This window comes from Alligator mississippiensis, chromosome 2 (assembly GCF_030867095.1).
Source record: "Alligator mississippiensis isolate rAllMis1 chromosome 2, rAllMis1, whole genome shotgun sequence".
Lineage (NCBI taxonomy): Eukaryota > Metazoa > Chordata > Crocodylia > Alligatoridae > Alligator > Alligator mississippiensis.
The window spans coordinates 5,120,141-5,137,049 of record NC_081825.1 but is presented as its reverse complement, the minus strand read 5'-3'; the positions used below and the strand labels follow the sequence as shown (position 1 = coordinate 5,137,049).

Here is a 16,909-nt window from a genome sequence, read left to right as displayed (position 1 = left end):
CCAACCCCAACCTGATCTGCCCCGCTGCACTCCCACCCCCCAGAAGCTTCTGGCTAGGAGAGGTTTCTACCCTGGTGACCCTGTGGCTGTTTCCCAGCCCTTCCTTGTCCAAGCGTTGAAATCCAGATAAGACTTGGTGGTGGGGAGGGACCGCCAGCGGTGTGTGTGGGGTTAGGGTAGGGGGTGTGGGACTCTGTGTGGGAGCTATGGGTGGGTGTGCTCAGGGGCATGGTGCAGGGTGGGGTATGTGGGAGGGTGTCAGTGTGTATGCGTGGATATGGTGGGGGAGTATAGAAGTGTGTGTGGGTATGTGGGGGGTGGGAGTGTGTGTGGGGACTGTGGGAGGGTATGGGTGTGTGTTGAGTGTATGGTGGGAGGTGGGGAGCCAGCTCTGTCTGTTCCATCTTGGCTGCAACATGCAGTTCCCGGCTGCAAGGCTGGGACCCATATGGTGCAGCATGAGGCCAGCTTGGCCCAGCCTGGCACAATGCAGTTCCGGCTGCAAGGCACGACACGGAGCCAGCCTGGCCCGGCCCAGGCCAGCTGTGGCACATGGTTACCAGCTGCAGAGCCAGGACTCATGCAGCCAGGCACGGAACCAGCCTGACCTGGCCCGGCCCATCCCCTCCCCTCCATGCCGGGACCCGCACAGCACAGCACAGAGCCAGCCTAGCCTGGCCTGACTTGTCCTGGCTGCGGCACATGGTTTCCCACTGCAAGGCTGGGACCCACGTGGCACAGCACAGAGGGGATAGGCCAGGCAGGGCTGGCTCCATGCCGCACTGCGTGGGTCCTGGCCTTGTAGCTGGGAATCGCATGCCACAGTTGGGACAGGCCAGGCTGTCTCCATGCCACACCATGCAGTCTCTAGCCTTGCAGCCAGAACTGCGTTGTGCTGGGGCAGACTGGGCCGGGCTGGCCCCTTGCCACGCCATATGGGTCCCAGCCTTGCAGCCGGGAGCTGCGCACTGCAGCCAGACAGGATGAGTGGAGCTGGCTCCCCACCTCCCACCATACCCCCAACAATCACCCACACCCTCCCACAACTCCCCCGCAAACTCCTACACCCTTCACCATATCAGCACACACACCAACACCCTCCCACATGCTCTACCCCCCACTATACCCCTGAATACACTCGCACCCTTCTAGAGCCCCCACACACACTTCCACCCTCCCACCCCTACCATACCCACACCCACATTCTTCCACACACCCCTACCCCAACCACATACCCCACGCTCCTCCACATGCCCACACCCCACATACGCACCCCCACACTCCTCCACACCCTCACACCTGCTCCTCAACTGCACAGCCCCCACATACACCCCCTGACCCCCCACTCCCGCACAATATACAAGGGTAAGTGTGTATTTTGAGCTATTATGCACTTGCCTCTAGATACACTATGCAAACACATGTAAATCAAGACAATTTTTTTTTTTTAATAAAAATTAAAGTAAGTTTTAATAGATGTTTGTTTGGGGTTTTTTTAGTATATCATTTGGGTTTTTTTCCAGTTTCAAGATGGCAATCCTCTTTCCCCCAAGGAGTACTTCTGGGGCAAGGGGAGGGACTTCTGATGGCAAAGGTCAGGGGTTAGGAACAAAACATGGGGGGGCAACTGTCACAGGCGGGGCTACCCATGCTGCCCTTGATGGCTCACCAAAACTCCTTAAGCGGCCCTCCAGTCAAAATAATTGCCGGACCTTATGATAAGCTCACTTTATGGGTTTAAAATGGCTTTTCCAAGTGCACTAATCTTTGACATTAAAACAGGCTGGAGGGCCCAACTTGCTAGGAATAACTAAAAGCTAAATATGAATAACTTGTCTAAGGACTGACAAGAAGAGGGGCCAGGGGTGGGTGGGTACAAAGACAAAAACACCTGGTATGATTTTAAGGGGAACGGGAATTATTTTTTGTGGAATATGGGGGACTTATTCAGTTAGAGTTATTCAGAGTGATGGGTTGAAATTAAGAAAGGGGAGCTTTAGGCTTAACATTAGAAAAAACTTCCTGCCAACGAGACATCTCGGGCTACAGGATGCTTTCCCCTGAGAAGCAGTGCAAACCTAACTCTGACTGGGCACGCGTTTATTTAAAGCAGTTTGAAAAACGGACCTGAAGACGCATGCTTTACACTCAGATTTTCCTCTCTCAGTCTGTCCCAACCATGCCCACAAAAAGCCGCACGTGCCTCTCATATTTCCTGAACTAACCTATTTTTGATTTTTCAAGTAGGTATTTCAGAGAACTAGAAAATGACCCTGGAATGAAGTTAAGTGTAGTTTAAAAAAAAAATAATCCAAAAATAATGGCTGGAAGATGGAGAAAACCCGAGCACAATACAAGCAAGACCTGGTGCCACTAAATAGTTTTCTGCGGGTTGACGAGATGTGCGGCAGGTGAATGGTGTTTTTGCGCCAAGCTGTCTTCCCCTTTCTGGGCCTGCCTCTCTGCTCCCTTACCCTACGATAGCTCCACTGGCTTCAGGGTTTTTACTCCCCACTTGAACCAGTGCTAGCCAGTGGAAGATCAGGCCCTATCTCTCTCTCCCTCTTTCCAACTTCTCCGGTCAGTGATTTCCAAACTGGCAGCTCTGCTCCCTGCAGTGTCTACTATGCCCAGCTGCTCAGCCCAAGTTGTTGCCTGGGCAGGGGTCTGCATTGGCTCAGCAAGCCACAGAAAAGCAATTAGTAGGTGAGAAGATTTGTTTTTCTGTGGTTTGGCTTCCCAGTATGGACAATGGGGTTGGTTAGCAGTAGCAGCCCAGGCAGGCGAATGGGAGATTAACAGCAGTGAACAGAATAGACTAAATGGGAGGAAAACGGTGGGGGAAAAGCTGGTGAGCCTGAGAAGAGGAGGGAAGGGAATGAGGGGCTCCCTTGTGAGATAAGGTGCTTCAGGCTTGCCAGAAATTGTTGGCGTGCAGCACTCTTGGTGACAGTATTTCAACTGAAGGCTCCAGAAGGTGGATTTAGTCATTTCTGAGTAGTGAAGGTGTGCCCGGGACTGTAGAAGGGCTCCCATCCAAGGAGTTGGCTCTTTGCAGTCACCGTGACTCTGACTGAATAGACTTGGAGTCGGTTCAGGTAGAGGAGGCTTGCAGAGGCCTTCGTGACCAGGAGGCAGGAAGAGTTTTCAGCCACAGTGTTGAGTCAGACTCGCTTTTAACTAGTTGCAGGAGCTCTTGAAGACGAGTGCTTTGCGACTCCTTCACTTTGAGGATGGAGAGGGAATGGGACTTGGTCCAACACCAGTGGGTCTTCAAGGCCCTTGCAGAGTTCAGGGAGGTTCAAGGGGTTTCCTTGGGCAGAAGCTGAAGAAATGCATTTCTGGATGAAGATGACAAGAAGCCGAGACATGTGAAAGTCCAGCGTTCAGGTTTCCCCTGTCCCCTTTTGTAAAACAGGGTAGGTGATTGCCTGTGAAATCCCTCACCCTCTAGGTCAGTGCTTTCCAACCTTTTCCTCAGCATGACCCCATTTATGATCCTGTTTCCTCAGCATGGCTCCTCACTCCCAACCTGCAGCCTCCCCCCCAGGTGATACTCCCGACCCACAGCACCCTGTTCCCTCTCCCCCAAGCCCTGCCAGAGGGTGCCCCCATTTGCCAGGGCTATGGGACCAGGACCAGGGCTAGGGCCCACAGCCCCCCATCATCCCCCACTAGTGCCTGGCTGCTGCCTGTGGGAGATGGCAGCTGCTGTGGCCAGAGCGGACCACAGAGCCTGACCACCCTCTTCCTCCATGGGCAGCACAGCCAGAGCGGAGCTTGTGGGGGACAGATGTGGGCTCGGGGCTCCCTGCCCTGCTGCCCTCCCCCTAGGGGCTTCTGTGGCCCAGAGGGTAGGACCCACATGCAGGAGGTCAGGGAGGCTTTGTGCCACTGCTGGGAGCCCCACGCCAGCTGTGCCACCATGGTGAGGTACCCCCTGTTTGCCCAGCAGCAATGGTGCAGAGTGGTGCTTCTGCCAGGTGGGCAGGGGGCACCTTGCCATGGAGGGGCAGCCATCGTGGGGCTCCCAGCAGTGGCACCAAGCCTCCCTGCCCTGCTCTGCCGTGAGGGAAGGCAGTAGGGCAGGGATCCCCAAGCCCACAGCGGGCAGCCCGCATCCATCCCTGTCCCATACACAAATCTGGGGGGCATGTGACCTCCCATGTCTCCCTCCCCGGGAATGCATGCAGTGCCAGGGAACCAGTCCCTCCCTCACCTGCCGGATGAGCCGCCCATCCTGCTCCCCCAGCTGGGCTCTGCATTCCAGCCCCAGGCCCCGTGCACTGACCCAGCTGGGCTTCATCCCCAGCTCCAGCCCTGCACCACCTCCTCCATCCATCCCTCCCCAGGGGGGGCCTCAATCTGCCCTCACTCTCATAGACTTACCTGTAGGGAGCTGTAGGAGGGAGTGGCCTGGTGGCCATGTGCATGTGTGCATGCAAAGATATACGTGGCACCCTCTCCGCCTGATCGCCCTCCTCCCACTCCCTCCAGCCCCTTGCAGGCTGGAGCGCTGCCAGCCTGCAAGGGGAACCCTTTCTTTCCCACTTTTTTTTTCTCTCCTTTAAAGGAGAAAATCTGTGTTTTTTCCTCAGTGAACAGAAAACCCAGATCCTTATATAATCGGTCAACACTGTCAGGTGTCTTTGTGACCCCCTCCTTTTTATCGTTGAAACCTTAAGGTTGGGAACCACTGCTGTAGGTGGAGACAACTGCTGTTGACATCTCTGGATCTGTGCGGTTTATACCAGCCAAGGGTCCAAGCTCCCGATCTTCAAAACAGCAGGAAGTCAGTAGAGAAGACAGCGGGATAAAATAGCCAGGAGAAGTTCCTGCAAGAGATGGACTTTACCAAAGTGATGCTTAATTCTCTGCCCTTCTCTGAGCAGGAGAGGAGCTTGGTGCCTGGATTTCCTCTGGAAGGAAGAAGAAATGCTAGCGAGCAAGGCATCAAATGACTGGTTGAGAGAGGGGGAGAGCGGAGGCGGGAAAGCCAACCTGGATTCAGCCCAGAACTCCAAAATAGGTTGGAAGGAGAGAGAGGCAGTTTTCTAGGAGATGCCTTTGCAAAAACTCACTGAAAATTGTGAAAAGATCCAGGAAACTGGACGCTATAAACACTCCTGCAGCAAAAGCGAGAGCCCCTTTCCCCTTTTTGACAGCGTTCTGAGATCAAGCAAGTGGGAGCCTGTTTCTGTAGCCACGTAGGTAGAAGATTCGCCCAGCAAAGGGAGACCTGGATCCCAGACCTTGGGCACCTAGAATCCCCCCTTGCTGAGGGATTATCCTTGTCTCTGAAATACGAAATCTGGCTCTCTCTTACTTGCTGTCCTGGCCCCACAAGTCTTGCACTCCTGCCTGCTCGCTGGGCCAACATCAGCAGGAGTGCGCTCAATAACTTGATGGTGAGGGTGCTCTCTTACGAGGAGAGAGTTTGAATCCCTTCCCACTGAGGATGGCCCACACCTCAGTCTCTCAGTTCCTATGTCCATTAGGTGATTGAACAATTAGGCTCTGTGCAATAGTCTGTTGGGCAAAAGATGGGTGGCATCACCCTCATCCTAGGATATTTGGATGCAAATGAACAGAGAGGCTTACTGAGCAGCTCAGAGTCTCTAGAGCGGGGTTGGTATTTGAGACACCTACTTGTGTGTAGTATTCCCACTTGGCTAGCACGCGGCCTTCTGAGTCATCCTTCAGAGGTGTGTGCCTCTCCATTGACTTTAGGGAGCCTAGGCTTGGACTGTTGTCAGGATTGTTAGTTTAAGGCAGGTAAAAGAAAGTCCATGCAGAGCAGTGTATAGGAAGGACCTTTGAACCAGCATTAACACACAAAGGCCCTGTCTACTTCCTGCAGTGAGAAGTATCATGTGAGGTTTTTCACTTCTCCTATTGTTCTTTGGCAGAATTTCTTAGGTCTCCCAACTGTGAAACATATGGTTAAGCTTGTTCAACTGGTTTGTCACTGTCATCATTTGTTCACTTCCTGTGCTCTGCCGCCACACACAAAGTTGGCATCATTCTGATCTCACAACAGGGTGACCAGTAATTTGCACCAGGTTCACACCTGTATAAATGCAAGCAGAGTGAAGCCCTGCAAGCATGTCTGTCTGTCTGTCTGTCTGTGTGTAGCCTCACACGGGAGCCATCAGTAGCAGCTCTTTAGGTCACTTTGGGCACAGGTCTACACGTGTGTTTATGCCAGTTTAAATTTACTGCACAGTAAATTACTGCGCAGTAAGTGGAAATAGGCCAGCCTCTACAAGTATCGGTATTAAAATGTATTAATGCTGTGTGTGGACTGACTTGAGACTAATGTTAGTCCACGCACACTGTTACTGCGCAGTAAGGCATCTACCTGCGTGATGCAGGTATCAAAGTTACACTCAAGTCAGATTAAGTCACCATATTTACTGTGGAGTAAAGGCATGCATGTGTAGACGCATGCCCTTACTGTGCAGTAATTTTGGCCACTTCACAGTAAATGTGCACTCATAGACTTGCCCTGGAGCCCTTTAAATCCCTTCTTGGTGAAAGTAAAATCACGTGTGTTAAATTTGATGTCAAACACAGCTCTTTGTGGGGTAAATAGTGAATTTCCAGGCAAGCTGGAAGTAAATCCACTCCATTGTTAGGAGTTATGCGACTGAGCATATGTTTGTGAGAGCACGCTGACCTGTGCTGACTGCAGGTTGCTTGCAGCTTTCCCCAACTTCAAAAAGAAAAAATCCTGACAAGAAATGTTCAATATGCTTTTGTTTGTACTATATGAGAATAATGTGCATCTTCGTTATGTGGGAAGCATAAGGTCTGTCTGTTCATTTATATGTTTTTAAGTGCTCGGGTTTTGTAAACAAAGTGACAGATAAGTACATTGTTATCACTTAGCAACCTTAAATGGATTCTGAAACAAAAGTGATTTTTGTTTTGGTGTATAACAACCAGAATTGCGTGCAAAACCGGTCCGGGCATTTTCCATGTGGTTTGACCACACACAGCTTCAAGTTTGCTACAGTCTTTGAGAGCAGGGGCGTTCTAGCTGTGGGTGGAAGGAGTCATGCTTTTGCATCCAGGTTCAATCCCTGATGTGACGACTTACCCAGGCATGCCGTTCTACAGAAACGTTCCCGTTTCTATACACTTGGAGACATTTGAGCATCTCTTCCCAGGCAGCTGTGAATGCCCTTTTGTTCAGTGAACGCGCCATAGTTTTGTGGAGGTGTCGTTGCTGCCTTTTCCCCTGCGGCCCCAGATCCTCGCTTCCAGCATGTACCCAGGTGCTGGCTGGGTGACTCCGCTAATTTTTTGTGCTCCTGTTTTGTATTAGTGTCTGGTGACCACCCTGGCAGTTTAAGAAGCAGTGAAACTAGGCAGAATGGAGGGAAAATAATGAAGAATTTATGCTTGAATGCTAGTGTGAAACAACCTGGACAAACTGTAAGAGAGAAGCATAGTCTTTTTTTTCAAAATTACCTCCTGTAGTTGGCTGAGGCATTGAGTGGAATATGCTTTCTTGTTTTCTTGTGGAGGAAATGTAATAAAAGGATCACTGCCCGTGCTGGGATGTGCTGCTGAGACTAGAGCCCTTGGCATTGCTCGCCTGCACTTGCACAGACACTAAGGACTCCACTAAGGACTCTGCCTCTAACAGGCAATCATTCAGAGGCGTTTTTCCAGGTTTTTGCACATCATTTAGCCAAAGAACCATGTGTGTCAGGCAGCCTGTGAATGTTAGGTCCAGGATGGCTGGGTCACCTGGGCTGGACTTCACTGTATGGAGAGAAGTTTTCAGGAGACATTCAGCCAGGTCCTTTAGTATATGAATCAATCCCACTAAAGTTAAATCAATGTTTGATTGGGTGAAAAGCATTGCCCTGGTGCAATGTGAGGTGTGGATTTAAATAGATGCTGTCAAACTGGTGCAAAAGGCTGTCCGCCCAGCTGTTGTGGTATAAAAATATCTTGCACCAGTTAGAGAGTCAGGAGCTTACTCTTGAGCCAAAGTATGCAGGTCCTCAAACCGTTTTGCACCAGTTTAAATGTGTCTGCCTTAGGTTGTCATATACTTCCCATCACTGTCGTATCTTGAACACCTCCCAGTGTTTGCACTTCCCCTCACAACAGCCTGAGGTCATTTTACATCTGAGAAATTGAGGTGGAGAGATGGTAAAAGATTTGTCCAGGATCGTGGGGGAAGTCTGTGGCAGAGCAGGGACTTGAAGCCAGGTGTCCCAGTCCCTGAGGTGGTGTCTTAATTACTGGGGAAATCTTCTCTCCTCTCTCCTCCAGTTATCCCAGTGCAGCTTTCCTATGTAAGGGATTAGAGAGCAGTATGCAGCAGAGCATTTGGACAGTTGCACCATAGCTTCCTTTTGAGCGCCGCGTCTCACCGGAGCGTAGAGTGAGCGAAAGCCCATGCCGGTCTTGGTGCTTGCTATACTTTGTGAAGCCTACAGAGTTCAATTCCTTAAGCCAGATTTGCCTGGAGGTCCTTTATGGCAGTGGTTCTCAACCTTTTTTGTACCAGGACCGACCCATTTGGAAACATCGATGCCAGTCCCAACCCAGTGCCCCTCGGTCCTGACCCACCGCCCCCCATCGCCAGGCGCCAGCCTCTCAATGTGTGGGGCAGGGGGGTGTGGGACATGGGGGCCCCAAGCAGCCCCTTGCAGGCTGGAACTCTTCCAGGCTGCAAGGGAAAAGCCACAATTTCCCATGTTTTTCTCTAAAGGAGAATTCATTTTTAAAGTTTGTTGATACATTTTTTAAATTTGTTCGTGACCCTTTCATATATTCTTGCAACCCACTTTTGGGTCATGACCCACGCTGCTATATGGTATGCTGTTCAGGGAATGGGTATCACTGAAGTCGTTTTAGTAACTACCTTAAGAGGGTGCTTTTAGAAAGCATGGCCGGCTCTTGCAGCAAGAGGAAGGCAATATTTATTTCTTTTATTTGGCACTTGGCTAATACGAGCTAAGCCTTTGATTCTGGCCCATATTAGCTGCTTGCTCATATCTGTTAGATGCTAGAGTCTACCTTTTAAAAGGGAAGAGAATGGAAGGCATCAACATCACTTGAACGGGGATGATCTGGCACGTCATTAAGAAATGGGGATGATCTGGCACGTTGCTGCAGTAGGTTCAGCTTCTCCTAGCTACCCGTACATAACACCCTCACAGCCTTCCTGTGCAATCCAATCTCGCGCTCTCCACCTGTAGTGCCACCGTGTTGCCCTGTTTGTCTACTTCTTAAATAAAAGTCCAAACTTCCTTCCCTCTAGTAACTTCCTTCCCTCCTGATCCATTGCATCCAGCCATGTCTTTTTCTTCATTCAGATCACTCCAAGCACTCGCTTCTTCCCTGATGCTCACAAGCAGAAAGTCCACAATAAAACTACAGCGCTGAATAGGAGGAAATAGCTATCCTGGTGATTCCCTTTCTGGACATCCAAGGTCATTGTGGCCACTCTGGGCGCATCTATACACGTGCTTTAATGCACAGAAGACTATTTGACTGTGTATTAAAGCGTTACATTTAAAAGTGACGTTGTGCTAATGCTCAATAAAATAGCTTACTGCACATCAGCTGTCACTAAAACATAAAAATGCACTACTGTGCATTTGTACTGCCTAATGCACATTAATTTAGTACTTCACACTGGAGGTACTAAATTTAATATGCATTAGAAACATTGCATTAGTGCACGTGTAGACATGGCATCTGAGCCTGACTTCTTGGGATTAAGTTCTTCAGGTTAGAGACTGTTAGTACACTTTTCTCAAACCCTAAAGCAGAGCTATTGTTAGCTACCTGTCTTCACTGTATCTCTTATTAATGTAGCCGATTGCAAGGTATTCCTCTCTCCTGGCCTCCTTCCCCACCCCAGCTCCCGTCACACACTCGCTCACACACACAGACACCATTTTTCACTCTCCTGTCTAGGCGAAGGCGCCCCTGCGGATTTTTCTAATCCCAGCTCCCTCTTCCTGATAATTGTTTGTGAGCAGTGTGGAGTGGCTACATTGACAGGCTGTGAATTTGGTGCGATAGCCCGTAATCAGTTTGTGAGACCGCGCGGGAGGCCACCCACTGCCCTCTGGACTATCTGCCACTTAGTGCAGTAAAGAAACATTTAGAACTGGGAGGAAGTCACTGCAAAGTAGGGCGAGGGAAGGGGGGAGAACGGTCCCTTGTCTCCTCAGATTAGCAGTAACATAGACCCAAGAGTGGGAGGGAAAGTGCCGAGTGACTGAATCCAAGAGCAGGCAATTAAACTTCCTTTGTCTGCTTAACTTGTATGTGGCAGGACATGGCTTCGAATCCCAGATCTCGGCCTTGAGCACATCCCACCCTCCACGAGCTCCCTTCTTTCCTAATAGTTTGTAGATTTTTTTTTTTAAGTTTGTAGAATTTTTTCTGATTGCTGTGCAATCCTGCATAGCATAGGCTAGCAAACTTAACTTCAGCCTCAAGCTCACCGCTTCTGTTTTGAGCTACCAGGTCTATGAGAGAGCCACTGGTTGTCTTGTCTCAGGACTCATCAACAATCGGACGTTGAACTGACTTCAGATTTCACGATGTGGTGCAGTTGGGGCAAACTGTTTCCAGAGCTTGTGCCGATGCAAATTCTTATTCCCTTCCTGGTAGGGGATACCCTACAGTGATGCCTGCTTCCATAATGCCTGCAAGCAGAAAGTCCAAACCGCCAACTCTGCTGGGCATTGGCACAAGAAGAAGTGAGCGTTTGGGGGTGATCTGAATAAAGAAAGGGACGTGGCTGGCTGGAACAGATCAGGAGGGGGTTCCTTTCACAAGAGGGAAGCTTGCACATCACACTAATTGTTCCACGTAGCTGCTTTTCTTTCTGTTTCGGTCTGTGTACGCAGCACACGTGCATGGAACAGGGTATCCCTGTCTTGAGACCCTCCACTACCTGTCTGAGCCACCAAATCAAGTCTCAGTTTTCATTGCCCCATATCTCTATCCTGCTTTCGCACAGCATCCCACCTGAGCTCTCTCCCCACTTCTTTCCTGCTCATGATCTCACCATTGTCTTCAGCAGAGAAAGGTCCGTCTAATAGTATCTCTTCGACCTGCCCCCTTATTTGCTTTCTTTAGTGTCAGCTCAGATTCCAACTTCCTCTTGTTTCCCCTGGACTAATTCCTCCAACCCTCACTCCACCCTTTACCTTTCATCCTTGTCTTGCTGTCTTCTCCTGAACCTCTCCCCACATGCCACTGCTCCCCTTCTCAACTCAGGTGTGTGCTCTGCATCCTCATTCTCTTTTCATTTGCTCTTCCCTGTGCCACAGGTTCTGTCTTGCACCCTTTGAGGCTTTGTGCTTTCTGAAATATGCTTGCAACTCAGAGGTGGAAAGCGAGGTTTGAATCTCCTTGCCAGGACAATGGCAGGCATTTAGGTTAAACATCAAGAGTAAGTTCCACCTTAACATTGTTGGAATTGGCGGACTGGGCTGAATTCAGTTCAGTGCCCCGGCTCCAGCAGCAACCCATACCACATGCTACATAAGCAGCCCTGCAGTAGGCTGATGTGGGCTAATCTGTGTCCTTCTGTTGTGCTCCTAAACCCTAGGGACTGGCTTTTGAGAGGAGACCAGGTGCTCTAGATCAGGAGAGCTCAACCTTTCTGCCCCGTGGGCTGGATGGGCAGTTCCCAATCTGTCCGCAGGCTGGATCTGGCCATTGAGCCCCATCCAGCACATGGCATGGGTGAAGCTGGGTTCATTCTGGCCATGTTGGGGCAAGTGGGGCAACCCAGTCCTTGATCCTGATCCCGATCCAGCTGCGCGGTGGGGAAGGGGGCATGCCCCAGCCCTGATCTGGCCATATGCGGGGAGGGGGAAGGAAGAGGGGCATGGCTCAGTCCCAGTCCAGCTGCGTGTGACTTGGAAATTTCCCCCACTGCCAAATTTCTTGACCTGTGGGGAGCCCCGTGGACTGGCTGCCATGTCTCCGTGGGCCGGATTTGGCCTGTGGGCTTGGAAGCTGAGCACCCCTGCTTTAGATCCTTAATATCTTTTTCTTATATAAGACCCACCTCCAAAAATGAAATAATCCCTTCTTTCAAGGTGAACCCAGATACTTTTTCTCTACCACTTCAGAAATAGTCACCCCGGGGAGCTTAGACGGAGGTACTTGGTGCGTGTGTGTTGCTGTTGATTTGCAAGGAAACAAATAAGTGACTTATTGAGAACACCTGGTGTGCCCAACCTTGGGCAATGTTATTTAGATTTTTTTTTTTTTAAAGGCCCTAAAATTTTTTCTTTGTAACTTTGGGGGCTAAAATTCCTTTTTTCCGATGAAAGTGTCAATGATTATTACATAATCACTTGACTCCAGGAGCTGGAGCTTTAAGAAAGCCTTCGCATTTCATAACACTTCATGATAAAACGGAGAGCATCGATGAGACTTAACTGTTCCTGGCACCTGGGTGACAACCATTGGCAAGGAAAAGGGTTAAAAACCTCTCGTTAAACAGTTTGCAGGGGGTGGGGACCTTTTACCTGAAGTAAGACATAGACCCAAGAGAAAGCAGCGTTGCGTTTAAGCCGCTAAATAAACAGTGTAAGCCCTTTTGCGGTGGGGGCAGAGACTGGCTCTGGCTATAAACAGACATTGTTCTTGGACCAGGATCGGCTGCGCCGGGATGTGTCCCTGCACAACTGACCCTCCTCATTGGCAACACAGATGTCTCTTGCTGTCCCTCAGGGTCAGGCCCTGTCACTCCCAGGCCTTCTGGGGCCTGATCATGTCGGACAACTGCAGAAGGAGGAACTGATTCAGGGCATGCCTCTGCAAATGGAGCACAGGTTGAAGCATGATAGCACAATACACACCCCCAAGGAATCCCCTGCCAGCGGATCTGCAGGGTGTGCCTCTGCAAGCAGGGAACCCAGGAGGGCACTCCCAGGGCTTCAGGGACCTGATCCTTAGGCACCTTGGGAATATCCGTGCATGGGATCGGGCTCCTGAAGCCCTAGGTGTGCCTGTCCAGGGCAGCTGGAGAGCATGGGCAGCTCTGGGCTGGCCATACCCTCCTGCCATAGAGCAAACAGACATCCACTGCAAACAAGCAGCACACATTTTAACTACGTATTATTACAGCCACGATTTTATGCATTTGTAGCGCAACAAGGGGCATGGACATCTGTTTGCTTGGGCTTCATGCCACCATAAGAATTTTTATGGTGGCACAGAGATGATATCTGTTTTCAGCTTTTGTTAGGTATTTGTATATTCTAACGTGGTGGGGGCCTGATCTGCGACTGGTGTCTTAGACACGGTTTATTGTTAGGCACAGGTTATTAGACATTGCATTAATATAAAAAAAGAAATATACTTTCTGCCATGAGACTCTGGGATTGTCTACATGTGCATTTATGCTGGCTTAAATAAATTACTGCACAGTAAGTGGGAGTAGGCCAACGTCCATATGTGCAGGCGTTAAAATGCATTAACACTGTGTGGGCGTCACAGGCGGAGGAGTGAGTGCTTCCAGCAGTGACTCCCAGGCCCAGTGGGAGCTTTTCTGCTGCTCTTCCACATTTGCCTTTGAAGTCTTCACTACAAGGAGATAACCAAGCAAAGCACAATATCTCTGCAGATTCAGCAAACTGATATATATATAACTTCTGCCTTATTGCTTGGGCAGTAGCAGCAGCCAAATGATCAGAACTTTTCCTCCTCACCCCCCTAATTTTCAGTGGCTGGCAGCTTTCTAAAACTTTCATATTAGGGGTTTAAATTTGGCAGGACTTGGAATATCTGAGCAAACACCACTCAGCTGAGGATGAGAAGAAAAGAGATGCTTTTTTCCATTATAACCACAAAAAATATTATGCCTTCTGCACACTGCTAGAGCCAAGGTAGCAGGTGAAAATGGAACGGGTCCATTTGGCAGGTGTATGCCCATTAGGGTACGGAGGTGCCCTGGCAGCATCCTGGTGAAGACCTGCTTGGATCTGGCAAAGTCCTAAGGGTTTGACAGTTATTATTGCGCTTGTACTTGTTCAAATAGCCAAAGGTGCTTTTCAGCCTCTCCCAGTAATCTCAAAGAAAACGATATGCACTGTGCCTTCATGTGAAAATAAGAACAGGTTGGAAAATGTTTCCTCATCCTTATAAAACTTAGATATTTTCGCATAAGAGGGAAAAAAATGAAATCCCCCAAATGAAAATTTCTTGGTAGTTTTTGGGGGAAATTTCCATTTTTTTTTTTTTTTTTTTTACCTCTTTTGGCTAAACACAGGATAGGAAATACAGGAAATGTCTGTTTTCAGCCCCAAATTTCCTATTTTGATGGGTTTTGGTCTCCAAATGAAAAATCAAACACTGGAGGAAGGTAGATACTTCTTACAAATGTATTTGAGTTGGGAACCCAGTTTTCTACTGAAATGAGTTTGGATGGTAAATTTTTGGCCAGCTCATCTTGTAACCCACATTTGTCCCCCTGCTATTGGCTGGACAGAGACCCTGACAGAAGCCTTGTGGTTACAAATGTAAAGCTAATTTCACCTCTTAGTTAAAATGCTACAAGTAAAATGTTAAAGTTGATTAATTTACTGCTTGCAACAGTTTAAAGTGTTACAAATAGTAAAATGCAGAGAGCTCAGTGTCATTAAATCACTAGAGGATGCTGCAAAAATTGCGTAGTTATTATAAGCTGTCTGTCTGTTCACTGTATAGCTGAGATGTAAAGCAGTGAAACCTCTGTATCCACTAGAGAGAAGAGATGCAGATATCAGAGCAAATCTGAGAAAATTCCTTTGAACTGGGTAAAAGAGAAACCATCTAGAAGAGTTGAGTGCAATAGATTCAACCTTTCCTTTGGTGGAAGCGAGGGAAGGGAACGCTGGCTAGGTTACCTTGCTTGACTGAGCTTTGGAATGATTTCAGGAGCAAAAGGCCTCTCTCGTCTCCGTTAATCGGTGTGAAGAGGACCTCTTGGTCCCTTCAGGTCTTGGAACTTGTTCCACCCCTTGTAACTAAATGCTTCCATCTTTCTGTTTGATTTCTCTGCCTATAGGTGGGCCTTAATGTTCTGGTTCAGAGAGCGAACAAGTTTACCCCAGCCACCCGTCTCTTGATCCAGAGGTTTGTGCCATTCCCTGCTGTAGGTAAGACCATACATTTTCTCTCTACTTTGTGTGTCTGTGATACTTATCTAACTATGGATTCATGCTCTTCCACCTATGCAGGTAGTTTCTGTCTTTGTGACTTGCACTGCCATTAGAATGCCAAGCAAACCACATTGCCAAATTATACAATGAGTGGTTGGGATTACGTTTTCCTAACCAAGGAATTTACTGTTACAGGCGGACCTTGATGTTGGTTGGTAAAGAGCGGTCTATTTGGGTCACTCATGCCATCGAGAGAAGATTGGGCTCTTCTCAACTCTACCTTTGGTGATTGTATAGCCCTGTCTTGGAGCAAACAAACTCTAACGCCTGCTGTTTATGGATCATGGTTTGGTTAATAGAAAGCACTTGCAAGGTGTTACCAGGCTGACATGTTTTGGTTTGTATCTTTGAAATATCATTTAGGTCAGGGGTTGGCAAACTACAGCCAGGTTTGGATCTAGCCCATGAGGGTCTGATTCTGTGTTGGAGGGACACATTGGGCATGTCTACACATGTAATTACACGCACCTAAACTTAATGCATTCTTGTTTAAGGTGCATTAAGGTGATTTAGGCGTGCATCTACCCATAGACACACTAATGCACATTAAGGTGCATTAAATTTAGGCTGGCATAGCTAAGCCGCATTAGCCCACGTGTAGCTGTGCTAATGCACATTAATGCAGAGTGCATCGATTAACACGCGCTGCGTTAATGCATATTAAGGATGTACATGTGGGCTTCTGTGACTTAGCTATGCTACTGTAAATTTGGTTTTTGCTTTAAGCAGGTATCAAATGTAGGCAGGATTAGCTTAAAATCATGATTTTTAAGGTGTATTAAGGGTGTGTGTCCACACACGTGCGCCCTTAACGCATCTTAAAAATGGCAATTTTAGGCTAATCCCCCTAAAGGGGCCAGGTGTAGACAAGCCCACTGACGCAGCAATTTAAAGCTTTTTGATCTGTGCCCTCACCACCAAATTTGTCCTTCCCTATTAGCATTCTCCATAGCTTTCAGTGGAAAGGGGCACAGAGCAGGGCGGGATTGGAATAGCTGGGGAGGAGGATCAGCAGTCCATCGTGGTAGCTGGGTCACACGTGTCTAGCCCGCTGCTCAGAAAGGTTGCCAGCCCCTGACTTGGGTGAAGAAGGCTGCCTTTTTAAGTGCAAGAAGGTTTGGAGCTGTCTTTAAAGTATTCCAGAGCAATGAGAAAATATTACAGAAAGAACATTTTTTAGTAACACGTAACGAGTTTCGAGGGCTGAGGTCAGAATGCAGGGATCTGTACATGGTGCGGTTATTTAAGGGGTTGCTGTCCAGTGCCGTCTACTCTTCCAGGCAGGGACCATCCCATTTCCTTGTAAAGAGGGAGGAGCTCTTGAGCCCCTTCCCCTCCCCGCCCATTAGACACCCACATTCATTTTGAATAGCAGTAGTGAGAGCTAGGTGTTAATGCAGTAGCCAGCTGCTTCTGGAGCTGCGCCTTCAAACTTACTTACAGGTTCCAAGTGAGGCAATTATTCCTGGTATTAATCTCTCCTTGGTGTTTAGAAAGCACAACACAATTCGCAGTAGAAGCACTGATTCCCAGTGAGATCTGGCGCAAATCACAACCAGATTTGTAAATGGCCTTATATTGGGGCGTCTTATTTTTTAAATGCTCAGGTTAAGCATGCTCTTTAGAGACACTGAGCATCTGCAGCTCCCACCAAGTCTGGCTGGAGGAGAGGATGAGCTGGCCTTTTAACAACTAGGCCCAGA

General features: G+C 48.8%; 1 protein-coding gene across 3 annotated transcripts in view; it reads left to right on the top strand.

Annotated features, from left to right (window-relative positions):
* The window catches only part of SFXN5 (sideroflexin 5), a 196,478-nt gene that overhangs the window by 89,891 nt on the left and 89,678 nt on the right, over positions 1-16,909 (top strand). For all 3 annotated transcript variants that reach the window (XM_006261298.4, XM_059721418.1, XM_014597100.3), the window contains one exon: positions 15,053-15,143. In XM_006261298.4, coding sequence (XP_006261360.3) covers positions 15,053-15,143 — 91 coding nt within the window. The remainder of the gene's footprint in view (positions 1-15,052; positions 15,144-16,909) is intronic.